General features: G+C 39.6%; 1 protein-coding gene across 3 annotated transcripts in view; it reads right to left on the reverse strand.

The window, feature by feature from the left end:
* Window positions 1-248: 248 nt before the first annotated feature.
* The window catches only part of macrod2 (mono-ADP ribosylhydrolase 2), a 471,756-nt gene continuing 446,557 nt past the window's right edge, over window positions 249-25,447 (reverse strand). The window contains exons 11-18 of one of the 3 annotated variants that reach the window (XM_068327321.1): window positions 24,833-24,892; window positions 19,845-19,859; window positions 19,354-19,398; window positions 18,024-18,164; window positions 17,625-17,690; window positions 3,650-3,688; window positions 3,273-3,341; window positions 249-1,530 (exon numbers count right to left, since the gene is read on the reverse strand). In XM_068327321.1, the coding sequence (XP_068183422.1) occupies window positions 1,508-1,530; window positions 3,273-3,341; window positions 3,650-3,688; window positions 17,625-17,690; window positions 18,024-18,164; window positions 19,354-19,398; window positions 19,845-19,859; window positions 24,833-24,892 (458 nt within the window). In that variant the 3' untranslated portion in view covers window positions 249-1,507. Of the gene's footprint in view, window positions 1,531-3,272; window positions 3,342-3,649; window positions 3,689-17,624; window positions 17,691-18,023; window positions 18,165-19,353; window positions 19,399-19,820; window positions 19,860-24,832; window positions 24,893-25,447 lie in introns of all 3 variants that reach the window. The other 2 variants (XM_068327320.1, XM_068327322.1) reach the window with 2 other exon arrangements.

Raw genomic sequence — 25,447 nt, forward strand, 5'->3', positions numbered from 1 at the left:
GTGGTTTGACAGCCATTCAAACATCTCTCATCTGATGCAGGGCAGATCTTGAAGGCCAGAGCGGCAGCATGCTGCAGATGATAAGAATAGACTGTTTCCGTCCCTGAGACACATGACTGATTGCTATCTTGCAGTTGTTTGATTTCACAGTCAGCTGCATCGAGAGCAAGTAGAATAAAATATAATATTAGCTACTGTCATGACAGACGTATTAACAAGACTCTCAATGAGGTACATTAAAAGCTGAGTCATGGCTTCCACTTTAAAGTTTATTAGTTGTTTCTGTTATAGTTTAGCAAAGCAAACATCAATGTATGAAGGCATCATTTCATAGATTTCATCTGATCTTTAGTATGGCACCACTGAAAGAAATTAATGAATACCGACATTTAAAAAGAAATCAAAACATATTTTTAAGTCAACCGAGGACAAAACCAGAAGCCATTAACAACAGGTATTAGCCATTACATGGTGTATTTAAAATTACAAATCATCTGCAAGCAATACATAACCCAGAATTCATACTCAAACCACCTCCAGAAGTCTGTGGTTGTGACTTTGTAGTCTGATATGACATAAGGCAGATTCCTTCAATACAATTAGAGAGTCTGGAAAGAGGACAAGCAAAAACAAAGAGGACTCTAATTCCTGTTGGTGACTTCTGAGCAATTTCCCTGCATGCACTGGGAACTGCAACAAAAGGGGGTGGGGATCGATATCTTAAAGACGCTGAAGTCCTCTTTAGCGGATGATGAACAGTTTCCTGGTGTGAGTTCACCTGCGGTTACAGCAGCAGAGGCAATCAGACATGATCAGCAATGTTCATGATGTTCATGGAGGAACGTTGGGGGGGGGGGGGTGTTGGTGGGTGAAACACCATCTGGAGATTATGGGTCTGAATAAAGGTAGAGGCTCATTCACGAAGCAATGGCACTCAAGGTGCAGAGTTGTGTGAGGAGAACATGGCAGGCAACAGAGTCACCCTCCAGGGAGCCGACAGACGCATGGTGTTGTCAGGTCATCCTCACTTAAATGTTATCATAACTGTAGCGCTGCTTTTTGTGGTTGTAAGAACAAAAGGATGACAGATGTTCAGCATCACCCGGCCTGGAGCGCCAACATGAGCTGTGGCTGGTGTCTGACGGCATCACCGTACGCTCACACATCAAATAAAAAGACAATCTCATCACAACCAGCCGGCAAAGTGATGCATGACTCTAACACACAGTGAGGTATGGCTCATCTTTTCTGGTTGATATGTTCAAGTCCCATAGTCAGGTTTTGTACATATACATACATATACATACAGAACATACATACTTCATGGACTTCTGCACAAAGAGGGAAGGGGCTAAATAAGTAGGAAGTGTGAGCATCTGGTGGGTAACTGGTAGTCCCGGTCCAGTGTCTGAGCCCAGACTGACGCGGGCCAGTCTGACACCAGCACGGTTGACTTCGCACAGTTTGCTGGCTGTCAGATGAGGTTGATTGTCCATTCCTCAGCTGGTCATTCTTTCTTCTCAGCATTTTCTGGATGAAAAACAAATTCACAGTTGCAATAATTTGAAGGTTTCAATTACTGCTTCTCACATTTGGTATTCAATGTTCTGTCTTGAGAAAGAGTGTTTATTAATTATCTCTACCAGGCTGGAATGAAAAACGCACACCACAATATGAATAAATCCAGAACTCCAACAATTAATCATTTCTTGACTGAATGGAAACAATAAGACCGACAGACCAAATAGCTGCCAATTAAATGGAAGTCAATTTTAAAACTGTCAGATATTTATAAGTTCCAGTCTCTGATATGTAAACATTAACTGTTGCTAGTTATGTGCAACAGTAAACTGATTTGATTTTTTTTTTGGTTTAAAATATCGATTCTACCTTAGATTTTATTCTGATGTAAATATTTAGTTTTGTAAAACATTTTTATAGACCAAACAGATTCTAAATTTATCAAGTAAATTGTTTCTAGATTAGTAAAGTACAACAATGTATGCTAGTTGAACAATTATCACTTTGGAGTTCATTCTGTGGGCTCATTAAAAATCATAAATGCAGGATCGAGTATGGTCCTTCTTTCCACAGACTAGGGAACATACAATTTCATTCTGCCTGACGGGTGCTAGTGGTGCGGAATTGGAAATAATCGAGTGATAGTGGCAAACATTCAGCATGCTTTTATAAAAGGCTAAAAATTCTAGAACTGTTCTTGGTACAGCGGTTCAGAGGGTAACCCAGAATGATTAAAAAACCTTCTGTGGAGACCAGGAATGTCCATAACGAACTAAGCAAAATGTCTTTTTCTGACAATTACAAAGGGGATAGTCTATTGGCCGGTGTCATGTTTCCACACTGTACCCTAGATAATTGTAACTACACGTTCGGTTCTATTTAGCTCTTTTATGCACCATCTCACCCTGATCCACAGGCTTGTTCAACAACAAGCTTTTTCTTCTGCAGCGCTTTGTTCCTGGCATTATTTATGCTCTCTCCCTTTTACACAACCTCTTTGTCGCTGCCAAGCTATTTCATATGCTGCGAGACCGTCCTATTTGTTCAACCCTGAAAATCTGCTCACAACAGTTGCTTAATGGATATTTCCTACCTGGAAAGTGTTGGATATACAACTCTTTGGCTCACAAACTCTATAGAGCCACGCAGAGAACAAATGCAGACAGAAACTCAGAGCACTCTCCACAGATGACTATATTTAAATTACATGCTGTCTTGTTAGTCTGGATCTCAACAGAGACCGAAGGATAACAACAGCGTGGTACACTAATCAAATATGATTTATTGGCATGATTATTGCTATTCCAGTTTGCGTTGGCTGCATGTTAGGATAATAAGCATTGCACACTTGATTTATTAAATGTCTGATAGTGGAGTTTGCAGGTAATTCATCACACTCAATCTCCAAAGATGCACTGTCACATTTATCCCTAAATATCAGGGTCACAGCTACAGACCTGGAATGGATAGAGAGGACTCACAAATTCATTTGGCCCTGGAGGAGCACATACTAACTGCCTACCTGCCACCTGCCCCTACAAAGAAGACAAGATGGAGACAGAGGGAGGAAATGTGGGACAAGGAGATGAAGCCTTGTGATACTCAACTGCACAGCGCTGAGCATTCTCCGGGCGAAGTGAATTTTAATTCTGCAGCTGTGGCCACTAATAAGAATCTACTTACAAATAGAGATGTGTGCAAAATTAGAGTATGGCAGTGAGCAAGTGTGACGGCTTCTCACTCGCCCTTACCTTTGGACTGAATGCTGTCTGTTAGAATTGAATCAGGCTCTTCAGGGCTCTTAAGATCTTTCATCTCCTCTAGACAAGAGTGGGAGAAAGTGGAAAGTTTGAGGAGAGGCTATAATAACAAAGCAATCTGTTACCTCTTATCTTGTGCAGAAAAACATCCATTTACCCATAACAATCTCTTTGTCCTGCCAAGATTAGGAATCAAACTCAGAAGGTTTATAGTCACATTCGGTAATGCGTACTCTGACATTTTATGAATGTAGGCAGGCATGTTAATTTAAATATCCATCTGTGAGTGAAGGAGGGCAAGAACTGGAAGAGGAAGTCCACACAGCATAGAGCAGGGCATCTTGATAGTAATAGAAATGTTTTCTTACCTCCATTGCTGGTGCCAGTGTTGTTGGTCTCAGACACGTCTGTAATTAAAAGGACACAGCCAAAGATGTGTGTCAGTCTTCATTATGTTCATGCATGCAGGTGCAGATGATAAATGACAACAGTATATACATTTATTTTGTGCAAAATTATTGTTTTTTTTCTTCACAGCATCAAACAGTAAGGAATTTATAACTTGTGGCATCACAAACATTTATTCTGATGCTGAACACTGTCTCATGCCTGGAAATTCAGTGTCTTCCTAAAGAGCTGAACTTCAGACAATAACAAAACAAATGCAAGGCGAGAAAGACGCATGCAAAATTAATTAAAGACCGCCATCCCCATAAGGCAGCTTGACACCCCCCATCCCCATCCTCTGCCACACACTCTTCTCCCCCTCTATCTTCTCCATTACATCTGTACTCACATAACTTCTTTGTTGCTCCCACAGCAAACCATGCTACAAAGCACACCATAAAAATAACCATCCTCCCCTGACAGTTGGGCGATGATGTAAACAAACACTGCTGCTTAGGCACAACAGAAAAATGTCTTGAATCCAAAGCTGTGTCAGTGTTCCACATGTTTACAGTGACCATTTAAGTCTGCCAACCAACCTAACACCCTGGGGTGTCCTCCCGCTTCATTAGGGTTGATACAAATAAAAAATAAATGAATGAATGAATAAATAAAACTAAAATCATGAATAAAATGAAACAAAACAAAAAAAAAATTGAACATAAAGCTACAGATTAATACCTGCCTCATAATTAGTCAAATTTGTTGGACATGTGTTACAATGTCAACCAATTACTATGTATGACTATGTAGGTATGACTATATTGTACTTCGACTTTCATTCATGCTCAATGTATTACCTGAGTATTGTGTGGGACCTACAGACTAATGTAATGGTTTTTCAGAGAAAAAAAGGATCCAGAATCAGATAACTCTTAATTGGAGGCTCCAACTTCATCAGCCAGTGCTGGCAAGGCAGTGAGGGTAGGAGAGCTCAGCAGCACGGCAGAGAAAAGACAACACCACAACAGCTGCCTGCGCTACAGTTTAATCTCTAGCAGGGATCAATCGTACGCTCCTTCTATGTGGCTGATATGGAGCATGAAATCCTCAAATCAAATAGTGAGTCTAAACAAACTTAAAAGATACCTGACAACAAATAATCTGTAACTATCCAGCAAGAGTGGAGGTGATTCTGTTGGCTTGAAAAACCAACAAAAAATGCAAAAAGGAAGTGATGAGATGGACAGATGCTTTATTTGTCACATACATTTACAGGCTACATTTCACCAATACACAAATAATGCCTGGGATACCAATTGAGGTTCTACACCTTGCTCAAATTCATGTGGACTAGCGGGATAAGACTTTCTGATTAGTGGAGGTCCACCCTTACAAACAAAGCCCATCAGTGGGAGCCCAAAGCTCAGGGTTGCCATGTTCTCCCACTGATGGTAAGGACATTCCCCTAAGCCCCCCAGTAATCCCTTCTTGTGTGTGTGTTTGTGCACACATGCAGACATTGGCAATCAGAAGGATGCATAGTGTACAATCTTTAAAATTTAGACTGGGACAACTCAATATTTTGCATATTTTTATACAGTAGGGTGCACACCTGAGAAATGTTGATTTATTCCTCTAACTCCAGAATGTCATTACATGAATGGATGGATGAATATGAATAGCAATAAATTCTAACTTTGCTTTGGACCTGCTAGGTATTGAGAATATGTATCATGCAACTTCTTCAACATGATGTCAAACTGATTTCCTCTGTTGCAACGTTTTGGTATGGAATCTTTCCTCCCTTGGTCACCACTGGGATTCAAGGACTGTTGAAGAGCGAAGTGGATGAGGCAAGAATCTGACCTTCCTGCTTTCTTTTTAACAAAAGCATTGAAATTTCCATGGGACAACATATCTATGTTCTTTCCTCCAAAATCTGATGAAAAATTATGGATTTGCTATAGTTTTGACTCATTCCTATCCATTACAGTAATATTATATTCAGCAAACAACATTGCAATGAAGATGTCTGATGGGTAAAGGAATATTTGCTCTCTTCTGAAAAGTCTCATTCAATCCCAGCTTTAAGATCATATGCTGTTTTGTTAGCTACGTTTTTGTGTTAGCAGGCATTAATTTGTGTACATGATCTGACTGACTGCAGCTTGTTTGCCTGAACATTTGTGTTTCTGAACATGTTGTTCTGGCGATGTCATAATCTTCAGTGATAAACAGTTTGTGTAGTGTCATGATAAACAACAGAACTGTTCAAATCAAAATAGGGGGACCACGACGAGGACCTGATTTTCCTGAGTTGGAGGGAAGCCCAATCATGCCTTTCATGCCTAAGTGAATATAACATACCTGTGTGACACGCTGGCAAAAAAAGCCAGCGTTTTGAGGAATACTGTTCCTCATCTAATTCTTTCCTGATGATCTTTTTACTCTCTAGTTCAGGTAATCACAGCACAATATAAGCGCTAGGGTAGCATCAGCCTGCTCTGATCAACAAAGCAGAAACCCCAGAAATTCAATTGACTGTGGACCCAATCCCTGTTGTCCTGCCTGAAGGGCAAAGCAAAAAGCAATGCTCGTCTATCTACCTCTAATTTCACTCCTCCATGTGGCAGGAGAGGGGCCATCATTTAGGCAGAGGATGGGAGCGTGTTGTGGTAAACACATAAAAAAGATGGGGAGGAGGGAGAAAAACAGACCTCTGTCAAGGTTCCGGTGAAGGAGAGGCACAGTCCACAAAGGGCTGATAAGGAAAAGAGAAAAACAGTACGGCGAAACGACCTCCTCAGCAGGAAACCAGACAGCTGACAACAGTAGTTCTTTAAGCTCGGACCAGTGACCCTGAGGGGTCCCAGCTTCCGTCTTGGTATGTTAATTGCAAACACAGAATTCGTATAGTTTATGTGCTATCGCTCCCTACAGAAAAAGAGGGTATCACATACTTCAAGGATCTCAAAGGTTTTATTTTCACATATGACAAAAACAAGCATGTGATTGAGGACAGGTTGGAAAGGAAAACAAAAAGACCGAAACATTTTCTCTAACTTTTATGTTGCTTCAGCTTTTCGGAAGTTCACAGAGAGCCCTTCAGTAGTGCAGGCGGCAGGATGAGAAAGTGTTTGTGTATGTGTTTGTGCTCACTTTTGTACACAAAGAAAAGGGAGAGGAAGGATGAGAGTTGGGTATAAGTCACCCCCGTATGCAGACAGGCAGAAAATTACATCCCCCCACCTTGCCTTCATTTATTAGACAAGAGGTAGTTACCGTTTTGTTGGTCAGCATTAGCTTACTGCTCTATAATATTCAATCATGATGGGAAATGCATTCGAACAAGACAGCAATGGCAAGTTTAGATCTGAGCAGGTCTGAGAAGTAAATGAAATGCATATTTAATTAGCTGTAGCTTTTGTGTGACACAGTTTTCTCATTATTTTGCATCATCTTCAAAGGAGCTTGTCACGAGCAGCAGCAGTTCTGCTTCCACTCCATTTTAATGCTGTTGTCATTCCAGCTCAGGGGACACGGTCCCTGTGGGTCCCCCACACGGTAGCACAAGAACTGTCTCTGCTTAATGTTCCGGACAGGAGCCTTGGGCAGAACAGGGGGTTCCGTTCATCCCCCAGCCAAAGGGCAGCTCACTTTGTTTTCTTCAATTCGTTTTGTTTTTTTTTGTTTTTTCTTGTAAGACATTAAAACTATGAAGGTGTTTAGGTGTGTGTGTCCTGCAGCGTTGGCCCCCCAGGAGAATTTATTCCGTTCATCTTGAGTTTCAGAAGGTGGAATGGTGGGCGGGTCTGCTATGTCTGACAACATCCTGGAGATCTGATCACAATCAGCTGGTACTGGAGTTCAGTAGCTGACAGAATGAATAGAAGCCAGTAAAAAAATCTCAAGGGGTGTTTATTTAATGACCATTTCATTCGGTAATGAAACCTCTTTTTGACTTTTGGGCATCCATTGAGACAAAAACAGCGATTTCAAGGATCAAATAAACAAACTTTTGAAAATGGGCACCAGAATGGCAACTTATGCAAACATTACCATAACATTGTTGTATAGATGGGAAAAATGCAACTGTGGCTAAAAACGATGATGCCATAGCCCCTCCTGGTGCAAGCTTATTACGGTTCCTGGCACTCTTCTTCATATTCACAGACAGCAAATGGCCTACTATGACCAGAACAACAACAAAAACACAAGTAGAACTGTTTGACTGTTCGGTTTATGCTGCAGACTGCAGTGTAGATTTGATCAACCACTACTTTGTTCTCATTCTATAATGCTGATTTTAAAAAGAAATAACTGCAGTATATTATATAGCATTCTTGATTGTGTACATATAGGGACTGTTTAGGAAACAGTGCTATGTGAATGTACAATGTTTTGAAAATGCAAGCTGGCAAAAACTTCATATGGTCTGGCTACATGCAAAGCCAACATGAGTCATTGAGGAGTTTTGAATTGGTGCCATGTGATGAAATTTGTGTTGCCTTGAAAAAAAAACAAAAAAAACGTAAAAAATAGTACATGAAGCTGTGTCATAAAAGCAATGCAGCAGTGAGATTCTCCAGATGTCACACATCCAGAATTTAGTAGAAGCCAATAAATAATGTAAAACAAAGAAAGTGTTCGGAAAAAAATCAGCAAAGTTAGACTTTCTGGTGAGCTTTGAAAATACTGCAGTTTCATTACACAAATGAAGTGTATTTCATCAAACAACCTCACAGTACCTTTCATGTGAGTAATGGAAGGCAAAAAATGCTGAGTGTTCAGTGTGAAAATACCATTGAAGTTGCTCTTTCAATTCCTGATAGTTTCTGGAATCCAACATTTTAAAAACACTCTAATACAACCTAAATTAAAGCCCACATGAGAGAAAAATGTTCCCATGCTGAATTTCTACCACTGGTACATAAATGATCTCTTTTGATTGAGTTGGAAAACATATCTTGCAGAGGTATCTACAGTTTTGAGGAGGTGGAAGATTGCTGTTTGACCTAAAACATTTAATCTTCAGAGAATAAGATAGGAAAATGTCAGGTGAATACCAGGAACCCCAGACAGCCTCCTTTAATTTCAGGAGAATGAGAGCAGAGTTTATTTGAATGCGTAAACTGGGTGGCCTGTGAGGGTCTTGGGTCTGGTCTGCTTTGGGTTATGTAAATTAAATGAGTATCAAAGAGCCCCTCATTGAACCTTGTATGGACTAATAGCTTTGGATCTAATATCTCTACTGCAAAGATAATTAAAGACTCACCCCGCTCAAGCAAAACAAGAGTGGGTGGACCTCAACAAGTGCCCTAGCAAAAGAACTAATGAGCTGGCAAATGCTGAAAACAGACCATTTTCATATGGTAATGTTAAATTTGTAGTGGATTCTTGTGGAAATAGCTTAGCTGCATGACCTGACACTCTCAAAACACGAAAAGGCAATTTTGTTGAAGGGGGCAGTTGCTTGATAGCTGGGGTTTTTTTTTTTTTTTTTGGGGCAACGAGATGGAACAATGCCTGAGCCAATTAAAGAGCATTGAGCTGTGACCTGCAGGCTAGGGAGATGAAAACAGAACTGCTTAATAAACACTGTAACCGCCCCACTCTACTACTATCCTCTTGGAAAGCAAAGCGTTTTCATTAATATTCCGCCTTTCTTCCCCCTAAAAAAAGGCCACGGGGTGGTGGACACTAAGTAGTATTATGCTCCCCTGTGGGTTTGGGTAGCTCCTTGTGGTTGTTGTGGTGGGGCAGCTCCAAGTTAGGTCAGGGTCCTCTAAACAGACTGAAAAGGCCTGATCTCATTACACAGGCCTGGGCCAGGCTTGACAAGACAACAAAACACAAAGTGCTCTGAGTGACTGAAAAGGGAACAGTACACCATCTGCTTTGGGATTACGCTCCGACTCAGAGAAAGTGAAGATGATTAGAAAGCAGAGAGAGATGGCAAGAGAACAGAGGGGCACAGTTGACAACATATGTTGCAAAAACTGAAGGGAAAATGACCACTGGCAAACCTTTGAGAAAACATTGTAAAGGCTGAAAGAAAACGGAAAGCCAGTACAACTGCTGTCTCCACTGTCTTACTCTTGATCTTTTAACTTGAACTTTTTTCGTCACTTCGTCCAAGGTAGTGTGAAACAGTCAAGGCGCTCTGCTAGACAGCAAAAACAGGGGATATGAAGACGAGCGGGAACACAGATGTATCCCGAGATAAAAGGAGTAAGTGAATAACTGATTAAATAAAGAATGTGAGAGAGAGACAACACAAAAATAGACATGTAAGGGGAAAATGCAAACGAGGCCTCCCCCTGAGTGACCTACATACCTGCTAAACTTGCTGTCAGTGGTGGCCTGCTCCTCTCATCACACTCTGAATTACTTTACATAATCTTTCGACTCTCCCTGCGCTGCTAGCGCTCCTGCTGCAGGAAGATACTTACCTGGCTGTCTTCGATATGTATTGTGCTTTGCAATATCAAAGCACAGTGAGGCACTCTAGAAAGAGAACTTGTAAATTTGACACAAGGTGATGTGGCTAACCCTGACCATACATTTAAATGGGGTACACAACAGCTGAGGGAGCTGTAGAGCCATGTTTATTGAGGAAGGCCTGGATGTTTGTGTATCACCAAAGATATGCCTCGGGCCAGCTGACTGATTTATTGTTATGAATCGATCTCTGTTCCATGGCGCTCAAGGCCACAGGAGACCATGGATCAGACTGGTCAATATAATTAAAGCGCCCGTCTAGACGGCAGTGAAACCAGGAGGCCAGGCAGAGCAGCTGTCCATCACTGAAAGGTCAGCAAGGGAGTAAGCTAAATTAGCAGACATAGAAGCACTGTGTATATATGTCAGCAGCACAATGATATGAATATAACAAATAACGATGTAGCGTATTAAATTACTATTGTGATCGTATCTTTAAATTGTTGCTTGCTGCTTTTTGTAATGACTTATTCTACTTTATGCAATAAAATAAAACAATAATACCCTGAACAGTATTTACTAACTTATGGTTATTTATTATCATAATTGGTTAATTTGGAATTTTTTTTTAATGAAATGTTTCATTGATTAAACATAAGAAATCAGAAAATGAATAAAAATCCCCTTCAAGAAATATTTGTTTCACAAACCCCATGGTGGCATCAGCAAATAATTCTGTCTAATGTGAAGATAAAAGAAAAGCATCAAATTCTCACATGTGATAAATTAGTATCGCCACTAATCGGTAGATTTGTTTTGCTCTGCTGATCTGCTGCAGTAAACTGATAACCATGAAATTGTTTATTTAACCCTTTTCCAGCCAACTATTGGAGCCCTGATGCATGCTGCATCTTATTTCATTATCCCTGTGTGCATTCTGAGCGAAGGCATCTGAAACATACCACTGCATTTAAGATGTTGACATTTGCAAACCCAGACTTGAAATCCAACCTGTCATGTTTTGAGTGTCAAAAACCATCGCTGTCAGCATCTCAATTGGGTTTTCTTCTGTTTATGACTGAAGTCATGTTACCATCAACTCCTCTTAACTGCCTCCAGGAGACAGACGACCCCTGCAGAAATCATTCATTACTCAAATAGTGTCTGAAAACCAAAATATGTTTCTGATGTTTCAAACACATACTTGTTGCTCTTCTGCTGCCTGACGAATTCCCATTCTACCCGGAGTTCATTCATTTCTGTGAACCGAACGGAAGGATGGAGCTGTGATAAGAGATGATCAAAAGAGGAGCGCTGACAGAGGACTGGAAAACTATGTTCCTTGCAGCCCACTCGATGAGGTCCCCTCTCTTTGAAGCTGGCTCGGGGCCCGAGTTGGCTGATATAATGGACATTATGGACATTGTTAGTCCACTATCCATCTGACCACAGGCCTTTATATGTTACCAGTACGAAGACATTATAAAATGACTATCAAAGGGAATAAAAAGGCATTTTGTCTGGAAAGTTTAACATTGAATAACAAGGAAAGAGGCTTCATTAAATATCCAGTGACCTAAAATTAGCAAAGCAAGTCAAAACAAGGAGTCAAATGGAGTTAAGCTATAAAGAGCAAAGCCAAATGGAACTCAACAATAAAAGCTAATACAGTGTGAATTAAGATAACATTGTGGGAAGTTTCCCTTAGTTCTCACATACAATGCTCAGCAGGGCAGTGACTGGTGTCGCGGCCATTCTTGGACTTTCACAATCATTTTGAAAAGCTAGGAAAAATAAGCAGAGCCTATTGTCTCCAGCCAGTGGCAGCTTGCTCCCTGAGGAGCCACTCGGTTTTGCAGTTTACAATGTTATGCCAAAAATTAATTGTGCGCTGACAGCTCTTAGACACAGGAAGGACTGTATTGCCTTCCAGAATGAGATTTACATCACCGGTGTCCCATTGTTCACATAAGACAAAAGGGAATAAAACAACCAATTAGGCAAAGCTTCAAATCCTCTTTGCTACTGTGTGGAGCATAAATGCAAAGCGAACTTCAGCAACAACACATTGGGAGGAATATACCAATGAATTCAGAGATAAATTATAAAAAGAGGATGGAAAATGACTCTTGATATGTGATTACCCTGAACACCCACTTTCCATATATGATGTCTTGAAATAAATAATAAAAGGTAAAAAAGGGTCACTGACATGTGCTTGTTTTGTGTGTACCTTCAAGTTTCTAATACCTAATCTGCTGGATTTCAAAAGAGCTTATTTTGTCAGTTTTAGCTGTTACACTCAAGCTGTGTCACAGAGAGCAAAATGGACAGAAATCCATACCCCCCAAATAATACTAGCCAGTTGGAGAGTAAAATCAATTCTCAAGACACTTTTTAGAAGGGGATTCGTTGTTCTTCTATATTGATTAATCTTTTTTTGTTTGTCAGTCTTACAAGGGATAGAGGGTTTTGCATGATGTGCATGTGGATATTTAGCCACCACATGGCACATGTTGTTGCTCCTACGCAGAGCCTAAAATACAGTGAGATGTCAGTGGTTGTGGCAAAGATACACAGTAAATAAACCAATCACAGGTATCTATACGTACTTAAAATATCCTGGCAACTGTGTGGAAAACATTTTAAAAATCAAGAAAAAAAAAAGTAGCCTTAAAAACAGTGAAAACTAGGAGATAATGAGGATGAACTGGAGTTTACTTGAGCTGCTGTGATGTATTTTTAACAACCCAACAGGTCTAAGGAGGGAAAAGGAAACAAAGGAAAATCAAAGGAGAGATGCGCAGTGGGAATGTCAGCACCAACAGCCTCTGGGCTGATGTAATGGTGCCTCGTTTCTTTGCTGTGCTGAGACTGAGATTGTTGTGATGCCCTGCTGGGTCTGTCTGTCTCCCTGTCCTCCGCCTCTCCATCTCCTCTGCAGGAACTCTCCTGGCTTTAGTATGTCATTACAACTTGTCCCCTACTCTCCCACCTTGTCTTCACAAAGCTATGCTTAGATAGAGACCACACCTCTTTAATATTCCATGTACCACAACCTCAACCTCCAGCTTCAGCATTGGCAAATATAAGTAATGATAGATGATATATTGAAGATTCATGCTGCCTCAATTGTGAAGTAAAGATGTGCCTTGAAAGAAGGTACAGATGCCTTATATTGAAAGGCAGAATTACAGGAACAGCACAGGATGGAATAACTGATCTTCGTCACAGAGCAGTCTTGTGCATGACGTGTTTGAGGTTCGGGTTGGTCATTGCATGACACGTTAACGTTTTCAGGCAAAAGTTGCCCCAAGTTTGATTGGATAGAATGATGAGCCCCTGTCTACTCAGTGGCATTGAATCTGTGCAGCCATTAAATCCTACCTTTGGAACTAAGACAATGACTATCGACTCCTGTAGGAAAATCACACTGCATGAAGGAAAAACAATTTATGTTCACAACTCTGATTTATTTATTCCTGGCTTTAGGCAAAGACAGTCTTATTTTAATTTATGGGTCTTCCGTGAGCTTACTGAGGCGAGAGCCCACTCTTGCAAGTCACCAGAACAAGGCTTGGTGGATAGATATTTCAAACACAATAACAATATAGACTCCATTTCCATTTTGAAGCGTGTTATAAATATTCATAAAATACACTGCTTGGATTTTGATTCAAATTGTGTGTCTCTGCATGTGAGTGGGGGTATCTTAAAACATATGATTCCCATAGTGATTTCAAATACATTCTCCTCACATCTTACCTAACATAATTGTACTCCATGCAAATACTGTAGAAAACTGCACAAGATCCCCAGAATGCATTGTTGTATATTGTTTGAATCTTCAATATGGTGTATTGCATCAATCTGAAATAACATGTTCAAAGCTTACGATAAGAAGCCAGTTAAAACCTCAAATGCAATCATATGAAGAGACCCGGAATGTAAAACCCAACAGATTGGAAAGATAAACTACAAAAACATCAGCAGATGACCTGTGAACTATTCCATATGTTAAAGTGTAAATCAGTAAAACACAAAGCACTTTTCTTTAGCCTTGAATAACTTAGTGTGACTGAGCTGAGGTTGCAATACTTAGCTGTGATACACACCTCTGTATGTGCAATATTGAGCTATGTGAGAGCAGCAGGGTGCTAACAGACAATGATGACAGCTGAAAACACATGGATAGAAATGTGCAGCTGCAAAGGGCTGTATGTGAGAAGAACGCTGTAATGGCAGCGTTTGCTTCAATATGAAACACTTACACTTCACCACTTCATCAGAGAAGCCTCCTGCTATGGCAGTTTTCAGAAGACTAGATTATATTAAACTGAACACTCTACTGGTACATGCTGTAGAATTATAGAGTGGATTTTCATTGATTTCATGTTTTATAGCATCAAATTTAGATTTCATTTTGGTAAATGTCTGGTTCACTGATGATATGATCTGGGGTTAACTCTCACCATGACACAGATGGGAGATATGTAATAACATAAAATTGGTATAAAGCAGATGCCCTACTTGATGTGCACGATTTTAGATCAAATGTATAAACCTTTATAAATTCAAATATATAACAATTTCCTTTCTTGCTCATCCTCTCTTGTTTCTGGGCAAGCATCAGACTGTAAACAACAGAACAGAGAGAAAAACAACAGAGTTACGTCACTATCTCAGACTTATTTTTGCTATTATTTTTATAATTGATAATAAAAAACAGCCTAAAACAAAAATAAATAATAAAGTAACACACACACACACACACACACACGCACGCACGCACGCACGCACACACACACACACACACACACACACACACACACACACACACACACACAGTAGGTAGGTGTACATGTATGTAAGAGTAGCCACCTGATATACATCCCCCATTGCTGCCATCATTGTGAGGCTTTTATTACACATTTCAGTGAAGGAGATTTAACCTCAATGGATACAAACAGGTGACCTGATTGCAGTTATTATTTTTAATAAAAGGTTGTGACTCAGGACTCCTTTGGTTTTGTCCAGTGAATGGCTGGTTACACATGGAAGAGCCAGCCTGTGTTGGCCTGTATGATATTCAAAATCTGAGACAGTTTGGCTCTGCATGGTGTCTGAGACCATACGCTTCTGGACAAAATGCAATCTGTCTGCAATCAGCAATGACTCCACTGTTTACTGCTCAAAGGTGGCATTGCACAGCATACAGACCATGGTGGCTTAGACATTGACAGACACTGGTGGGTGAGGCAGGACTCAATCGACAGGCTAGAGTGAAATTTCCAAGTGATATAAAGCCAGTAGTGTGTAGGATGTAGTCCAACGACTTTTCAGTGAGAAGGCCATCTGAGATAGGTCTGTCTGAAACGTTCTCTCTCCCCTTAAATTAATTGGATGTCAGTCAAAGAGAAAGTGAAACTGAGGTAAGAATGTGACTCAGACCTTTGTGTTAGTGCAGTGGTGGGAGATAGGTGGCTGGAATTCAGAAGAGTTTTAATCAGTGATAACTTCAGGTAGGGGAAATTAGTAGGAGAAGAAGGGAATGAATGAAGACAGATTATTCCATGTATGAAATGAAACAACATAAATGAGGGATATGCAAAAAGTTACATTCAATTGTTGTTGTTTATATTCATGTGTTTAAACTCATGCAATTATGAATATGTGCAAAGAGCAATTTTTCAGCAAGAAACACTGAAGATGTTGTCAGGACAAAGTGTGTATAATTTATTGAGCACAAATGTTTACAGGATTTTAAACGGGTCCTTCCCAGAAATCAAGCACAGTGCCTGAGAACATTAACCCATAATTTTGTAAATATGGATGTCAATAAGTTAAAAAATGGATGCATCACCTCCATCTTCACCGAGGCAAAGCATAACATCTACACAATCAGCAACTGTCAGGGTGTGCACCAAATATTAAAGTCACCATTTGTGTCAGACTGAATGTGAAATACAATCACAATCTCCTCCTCTATGCCTAAGTGATGCTGTTGGAAAAGAGCCAGAAAGGTTTTTGTAAAATTAAGTTGACTTTTGACCTTTGGGGTATAATATATTGTCATTTACTTAGATGCCAGTCAAATTTTGCCATAGTTAGCATACGAATCGTGAGTCATGCCCAGAAAAAGTTTTATTAGGTCACAATGACCTGTGACCTCAAAGTCAAATAAATTCATGACTTAGGAAATTTGACTTTTGTGCCAGATGTGGTCTCTCTGGTATTCCTGAGATACTACGTTCACAATAATAGCACGGACAGACAGAGACCTCAAAAAAATAATGTCTAGAAGGTAGATTTATTTCCTTTTGAAATTTGTTAGCAAACTCATAGCCAAGAATTGGAAAAGGCCATAAAGACAAGGGGCTCCGATACAGAATGTGTCATGCAGATACACAGAGCTGCTCTTTGTAGTGTGTGTGGCTTCAGGGTGTGCATACACAGTCCTGCCGGAGGAAGGAGGGTTTGCAAGCGATAGGTTTATCAATTTGTAGTACAGTAATGAACTAGATTGTTTTAACTGAAGGATCTATTTAACTGAAAGATCTATTTACCTGGAGGATCTATTTATATTTTTTGTAATTTTCAGTACTTCTCATCTGATTGAGGGTAACAAAGTCTAAAAAAAAAACAAAACCACAATAAAGACCAGCTGTGTAAAAAAAGATGGGGTGTCCTGGTCAGTGGAGCAGCTTCACTGGATGATAATGAAGGGACAGCAGGCATGCTGCGGCATCAATGTTCATCTCTCAATACTTTCTGACTTCCTCTCTCTGAGCTTCCAGCTCAGTGGTGATCATCATGATTATGGTGACGACAAAAGCAGACACACACCTATCATTCTTTCAAAAGAAAGACTAAGGAGACTTCTATGCAATTGGACATTTAGGTTTTCAACAAAAGTTGCTCTAACACGAGTAAATTGTGTTTCTGCCCTGTAACGAGGAATCAAATGAGCACCCAAGCAAGCTACACATGCTTGGGTTAAAAGATAAACAGAAAACAGAAATACTTTGCCAAAGAGGAGCTGCTTTTACACGACCAGGATAACAAAGAGTAGAGTTAGATTTTAAACAAGTAATAAATAAATGCAAATTTTATCATTTATGTGATGCGTAAATGATCTACAAATATCCAAAACGTGACAATAAGACGCTAAAAAGTATTTATAGTCAGTTCTTGTAAATCTGTTAGCACTGGCTCTTCTCACCATCTCCATCACATTTTATATTTTAGATGTCTCCAGCCACCTGAGGCTCCGTGCCAAGCCTTGTACTTCTATTGAAAAAGTGATGAAACACAGTTGGTACGGTAGATTCTAGATGAAGCTGAGACTGATAGCCGAGGAAAACTAGTTTGACAAACAGCCGACAACAAAAAGAAAGCTGACCATACCAATTCAGTCCACAAGTGTACAAATACACCGAACTGTATGAGAAACATCAGACTCTCAATCAGGACCCATCCAAATATATCAAACACAATCAAATCAGATCTTACCTTCCATCTCCACAGTGGACTTTGTGGCATCGTCTTCTATCTTCGCGGCAGCAGGCTGCACTTCCTCTGCGGGTGAGAGGAAACAGATCTGTGATGTCTTTATGTTTGTGACATAACGCACTCAGAGAATGTCAATGTCTCTGCAGTCAGGTGACCGCAGTCAACATTTTGACAGCTTCTGCTGTCATGTCTTCAATCAGATCTGCTTTGGTAGTCTGACAAAGCTCTGGAGAGAATATTGTGTATGAAATCTTTATTGCTAGAAAACACATCTCTAATGTGATTGTCTGGGATCCATTAATGTTCGACCAAAAAACAACTATTTCCATCTTTATTTTTCCAAGCTGTTATATATTTGATATCAAGATTTAATGACGTGACTTATTCAAATATCCGTACCTTGATCTTTATCTTTATCATTGTCAACACATTTTTCTTCTTTATTGTTGTCCTTGTCAAAGCTTGTATCTTCATATTTCTGGGTTTCATTTTCACAGTTATCCTTTTCTTCATTTGCCTCCTCACTTCCTGAATTTTCATCTAGGCACACAAACATTGGGAGATTAAAAGTACATTTTGACAGTTGAATTCAAGCATGCAGATTCAAAACCTTCACATTAAATCCTCAAATGCAAAACGAGCCCATATGTCATTACTGCTGACAGAAATCACTTAAACGTTTTCACATCAACAGGTTTCTCTGTTCCAGCTGGAAAGGCATGGGGGTTGACAAGAAAGTAGGTAAAACTGTCAGAAATACCCATTTCTGTAGCAGAAGTGTTCACTCTAGGTGGTATACATGAGCCTAAATGTAAATTTAACCAGCTGGTTAAGAATACTCATGCATGAAGCTCCTCAGGATGTAAAGCCTGCAGCCCCCAGACGACCAGTTCTGGTGCTAAAATGTGTGTATTGTGAGAAATAGGTATGTAAATGTTAACAGAAAAGTAAAATGTTAATAAACATGCTAATAAAAATCTGTGCACAAAACTAACTAAACTAACTAAAACCACATAATTGAATAACATATTGATTTGTGGTCACATTTAGAAGAATGATGGTGTTGTTTAAACTTTATATTGCTGATCTTCCGAGCTCCTACCTTTCTGTTTGTGTCTCATAATTGCATATATCAGGTCTTGGATATCATCGCAGAGATGAATGTGCTTTGAGTCGCTCGTAGAATAGCTACACAACTCATGTATAGAGAGGCTCTATCTGTCAAATCTTTGTCAATGAAATGGGATTTGAATAAAACAAAAAAAGGAGAGGCGAGGTGCTGCTGGCTGCCAGTATGCAAATGGAGAATCATAATTATATACCAGCAGCACAGAGGATAGCTGGGAAAGAGAAACGGTCCTAGCTCAAAGTTAAAACACACACACACACACACACACACACACTTCTCAATGCACAAGGCTTTGGCTGTCAGTAGAAAAAGCATCAGAATTTGGAGGTCTGTTCATCGAGCCTGTACTGATGCATCTGGAGCTTTGAATAGAATGTATTTATCTCCCGTTAACAAGACTGATCAAGTCGGATCTTTAATCAAACTCAGGAAAAGTGAAAACCAGAGCAATGAGCTAATTGTCAGTTAGCTCACACCGCTATTCTCCTCTAGAAATAAGAGTCACATTAATGAGCACTCCTTCCTGCACAATTGCAGCACACATTGCAATGTGCAGGGCCCCAGTCCATTCTGCAGCCTTGACATGTAGTTGTACTTTACCTGGTTTTTGACTCTCCATCTCCACATCCTCATTTTGTGCAGCATCTACAAGAAGGATTCAAAAAAGTGGGAAACATTTGAGTTCAGTGCTCATCCCTGGAGTTGAATTGACTTGGCTTTCAATATCATCTCAAACAGTCTTTTTATTTCATCTCTTTGTGTAACTTTGTCTTTGTACTGCAGTATGAGAGCAATGGAATCACAAAGACATGCATAAATTAAGTGACAAAAAGAAGGGAAAAAGAATGTCACATCTGAAGCCATGCATAATTGAGGGACTTCTTTGTTCCAGGCTTCTATGATAAAAGAACTTTATTTGTCAGAGTGGTGGCACACAGGATGGAGAGACTGATGACTGAAGACAGAGCGAATATTACACTCAATTTTTGATGACAAGCGACATCAAGAAGCTGTGGTAGAGCCAAGGGGCTTAAAACACATGTTAATGGCCCGTAGAGCTACATTACCATTGTCACCCTCTTCTTCATCACCTGTTTCCTCTTTACCTGAGAAGAGAGGAAAAGGAATCATCACCCAAACACATTCATGAATGAGAATAAGGTCAGTCGTTCATTTTGAAAAGCAGAGCTGTGACAGTAATGGTCACAAACTGTTCTCTTCAGGCAGAATACTGATCTTGTGAGGCTGGCATCCCATTTTGAAAACTTCATGTCTAGCTCATTTTTTGTTAATGGGGTTTTTGTCTTACGTTATTGTTTAGGACAGGTAATTTATTAGCTTTGGTAGCTTTGTGACAGTGAACAGTTTCTCAGAAGTGCCACATTTAGCTTTTGTGGGATCAGATGAGGCTAAAGCCATGCTAGCAGCTCTGTCAGGCTGTAATCATGTAGAGCAATGTTTTACGTTAGATGCCGCTTTAGCGTCTCAAAGCTGCTTAAGGTAAAATTATTAATGATAACCATTTTATTGTAGCTCAGTGTAAAAACAACACACGGCTTAAGACCAGGGGAATGACATCAGTTTTGCACTTTGAATCCAAACAATGATATCAAAATTGTCATCATAATATACAAAATAGCATCAAAATTAAAGATCCAGCACAAAAAAAACTGCATCATTATGAAAAAATAGTAGGTGTGGTTTTCAAAGGCTGGTCAAAGGATCCCTGGGAGAACTAAACAGAGTTTTACAATAATTTCCTATGTAGAAAGGGGACTAATTTATTTTACATTTCATTTCCATCTATAATGTGTCCACGTTCAGCCATAGACTTATTCACTTCTCTTTTAAAAGCAAAATACTCATTAGAATGGGGAAAATGTCATTAGATAGAGGTTTGAGGTTTCATTTTGGGTTCCCATTGAATATTACTATGCAACAGGTTACCTTCAGTTTTCTACATACATCACTGGAAAAACATTCACACACGTCAAATCTTCATATAAACATTATAATTGTGACAATCAATCAACCTATAATTAAGAGTCATGAGATTGTTTGCTGACCTATAAACGTAGCCACAGTCTGTGTGCACAAAAGCTAGATCAAATCAAACAAATGTAATCCTTGTGTCATATCTGCTACCCCCATCCTTTTACCCCCTTTCTCCCTTTTCAACATGCTTATGCACAATCTGACTTACATATAAAAAAATGACATTTGGTACAAATTGAGTAAATGAAAGCCATGACACCAATAAGAGAACATGTTCTACAATGGCCATTGTGCAGCTTCTATAATTGCTTTTTTAACAAGCTGTAGAGAGAAACCATTTTTTCATATTTATGCAATTTTGCCCTGCACTCAGAACAATAAAAATGCCATCCTCTATTAAACGGGAAAAAGGCCAGCTCTACCAGTCTGCATGTTTGTCTCAAGTGCCTCCGTCCATCACACAGAGCGCTGGTGACACACAGTAGATGGCAACTCTTTCTATTAATCATGACTGGCATTTTGAGATGGAGTCACAGACAGAGGGCTGAAAAGACTTCTTCATTTGGAAAACAATGTTTCGTTGCCAATGAGGTCATTCCACACATTTCTTTTGTGTTTTAAAATCAGACTTGGTTTTAATATCTGTCTAAAATGATTCCAAACAACAATATATCACTTATGACAAACGGCTGAATTTAATTTCCTCCCTCATCATCTGTATTTGGCTTGTTGGATAGAGCAGTATTCAATTTGTGATAAGGGAAACTAAAGGATAAGCTGCAGATATAAAACATTTGTGCACACGCAAATGATTGTATGTAGGGCAGATGTGATTTATAACAGCCACACGTTAAGTTCAAACTGCCTCTCCTCAAAGCAGACAGCCAATGAGGACCTCCTCCTCATTCAGGTGCTACTAACAGCAGATGGCAGTATTACCACAGCTTTCCTACCTGATATTAACTGGACTAAGCTGCCCACGCTGTGAAACAAGGTACGACATACTTCACACAAAAGGGCTTCGGCCAAAGGCTCCACCTGAAGACGTGAAGTGTCAAAACTCTCATGAATTCCACGGTGAGAAAGACAAAAACTGGAAGGTGTCTGTGTCTCAACTACATTGGTGTTGAAAGAACAACAGCACCATAGTGCTTTCATAAAATGTTAGTCTCACATAACTAAATAATTTATATGAGGCAGGATCAGACGAAGGGGTACAATATCACAAGGAAGTAAACAATTTAGATGCTGAAATGTAACCTCGTCTGTGCTGCAACTAAGCTCTAAGCTCTGTCTCCTTTCACTCCCCTTTCTTCAAAGCCAACTGGAGCACAAGAGAAAAACACTAAAAAAATGTGGCAATAAAATGGGGGTTCTGAAAAATTAATGAGACATGTGTAGAGGAAAAAAGAGCTCTGAGATGACCGGCAGATATCATTCTCAGACCTTTTGCATGTGAAATGAGTGTGTTGAAGAAAATTCAAGTGCATTTAGGAGTGATTGCTGCAGGGTGCCACTGAGAAAAGATGGAATCCCAGGGAGATTTTTACTGTCTGTCCACACATTGTTATTAATCTTCATATCCATTCACACTTGGTGACATCTCTCACCATCTACCCCTCTCTTCCCCTGGCCTTTCCCAGCATACCAGGCAAGCAGACTAGCCAGGAATTGATTTCTGGCTCAATGTTCACATTTTACTATGTCCTGTGACATTCACTAATCTCACTAATACTAATCTGATACCAAATAATAGACACAGCGAGGCTGCAAGCCAAGTCAGGTGTGCTAAAAAGGCTATACTCTTCCCTGGACCTCTGTGCCAGTGTTTGCCTCTGTGGCTCACCCTCCCACTCTCTTTCTCTATAGCTCGCAGCATGTGCATGCTGTGCTTCGGTTTCATGTGCATTACATCACAACATAACTCATCTTGCACACATGCACACACAAATTAATCTGTGACCAGTTTTTGCAAATACACTTCAGGGTTATTTGTAATTTATGAGCGATCGTGTGTTGGCTTCTTTTAAAAAGGACTTGAGATACGGGTTATCAAAACTCCACAGCTGTTCTGTTGGATTGGATTTGTTTGAAAAAAAGTTTAATTGAATATTTTGCAACTCTTAAACATTAAAAGGTGTTATTTAAAGTAACACATTCAACAAATATTTTATATTATTGTTGTAGCATACATGTTTTATTAAGACTTGATTGTTTGTGGACTATTTCCATCTTTATTTTTCCAAGCTGAAAAGACATTTCAGATCTCAAAAGAAACTTCCTGGTTCAATACAGGTAAAACAAAACAAAAAGCAACTAAAAAACAAAACAGAAAGACAATTCTGAAATGTCAACAGCTCAGAATGTATCACAATAATAATAATAATAATAATAATAATAATAATAATAATAATAATAATAATAATAATAATAGTTGCAGAGATAACAATATAGAGAAAATAATATAAATTTTAAACCTTGAAACAATAACATGTAAGAACTCCTTTGATTCGTTCTGAAGATGACATTGCTCTATATCTTCTTACAAATATTAAATGACATCAGCTGTATTGTTTTATTGATTTATTTTTTTACAATGTGTGTTTGTGTACATTGTATGCTTTCTCTATTGTTCCACAATCCACTGAATCTGAGACAGAATTTCGCTTGCGTGGTGACAAAAACAACTGTAAATGTGGCAATTGTTGTGCGTGGGCCAAAGCACCCTATAATTACCACTAACCAGTGTATTCATCAGGAAAAATGAAAAGAGTGGTGAAATCTCTTATGCTTTCTCTTCATCAGTCCTATACTTAAAAGCCCCTAATGCCTGGCCCACGGACTGAGGAGTGTGAGGGATGTGATGGATGTGACGGAGGAGTATTGACGGACACACTCCACCGATTTTGCTGCACAGTGTAATTTATTCCAAAAGGTGCTAGATATATTGTACATACAGGACAGGTGACCTGCTTTGCGGGCTCCATAGACGACATGATGAAATATACAGTATATGGTTATATATAGCATGTTTTTGTTGGATGAAGACATTACACAGGTGTTGGGAAGCGTTTTATTATGTCATATAGCTGACAGCTGGTTTTTCTTTTTTTCTGGCTGGCATTTCCTCTACCCTGTGACATCTTGACATCCGAGTGTTTCCAATGATTTATCACTCTTATGTGCTACATTGAACCGGTCCTAACCTTTATAGTGCAGCCGATACAAAATCATTTCATTCCCTTCCTTTGAGAGAGGTTGTCTGAAGGACTGAGTGTTCCCATGCTAAAATGCATTGCCAAGGCCTTTTGTGAATGGATTAGTTACTATTAAGCTGCTGGGCCTGATAAATTAGGATTTATAAAGATTATTACAAAATACTTATGCCCTCCTAATGCCGGTGATTGAATTTGTGAATCATATTAAATTACTGCTGTGGATTATGGAAAGGTATGTTGAGTAGGGAGGAAGAAATGACTACTCTGCTTTGTTTAACAACATGGAATTTGTTGGTGCCCTTGAAGTGTCTGCGCTATCTAGTCCATCCTCACACAATCAACAAGAAAACCCTTTTTCGCAGATGAAAACAAGTACGTCTGCTATCTTCAAAAATTCCTTGCAACCTTAAGGCTTGAAGACAAATGGATGGTGTACGATTTTAATTGCCTACTAACACCCTCCAGCCTAAGAATCTAATTATCTCTGGTCCATCGTATCGGAGAAGCCTATAACTGTTTCAATATTACACATCCAAAGGGGCTGAAACTGCAGAATAGCCAGATAATGGCTTCTTAAACAACTTTGCCTCTAAGAAAACATTCATTTAAAAAAAAAACCAAGCTTCATCTTGTATTCATTTCCCAAAAGAGCAACTTGGTACCAAAGGATTACTGACCAAGACTGAAAATGTCTTCATAAACAGAAAACATTATTATTATGTAAACACGTGTAATATACAAAACACCAAGCACTGTTACTTGAGATATCTAGAACGTGAAATCATTGCTAATAACATTAAAATAAAAACACACACACATACATGTAAAAGCACACACACTCATAGTCAGACATAGATATACAGTACCTCCATTGGTGTCTTCATCTTCTTCCTTGGTTGTGGATTTTGTAGATGGTGGTGTGTTATCTACAAATAAACAAAAGTGGGAGTGAAGTATTGTTGTCCCACCCAACACATTCAGGATGTGAAGGGCGTGACAGCTTGTCAATTTGTGAGAGATATAGCTTTTGGCAAGTCAAACACATCGCAGCAGTGATTATTTTAACGTGGCCGTCCTGTCTGGACTGACTGTGCTACAAGAGGCTGTGAGAAAACTCAGCAGCTCTTACACTGTTTTGTTTTATACCTGCCTGACAAAAATGACTCCTGTGGGACAGCAGGGAGAGAATGTGAGTCTTTGAGATCAACTCCAGAGCACAGTCTGGGACAAAGGCTCCATTTCATGTGAGAATAGCAGTCATTCGAACCTTTGAAAGGGTTCCAGGCACACTGATTCAAACTCAGGCTGATGGAGCAGAACAAAAGGCCAGTCCTTGGCACTGTTGCAGAACCCCATCAAACAAGGCCAAACTGGATGGGGCAGGACTGGCATGATGGTACAACAGAGCTAAGAATCATCAGGGGTTATTTAAGTTGGCTGGTTATGTTCTGATGCCATGCCATGTATGCAATATAAAATAG

Source organism: Antennarius striatus, chromosome 11 (genome assembly GCF_040054535.1).
Source record: "Antennarius striatus isolate MH-2024 chromosome 11, ASM4005453v1, whole genome shotgun sequence".
NCBI classification, from domain to species: domain Eukaryota; kingdom Metazoa; phylum Chordata; class Actinopteri; order Lophiiformes; family Antennariidae; genus Antennarius; species Antennarius striatus.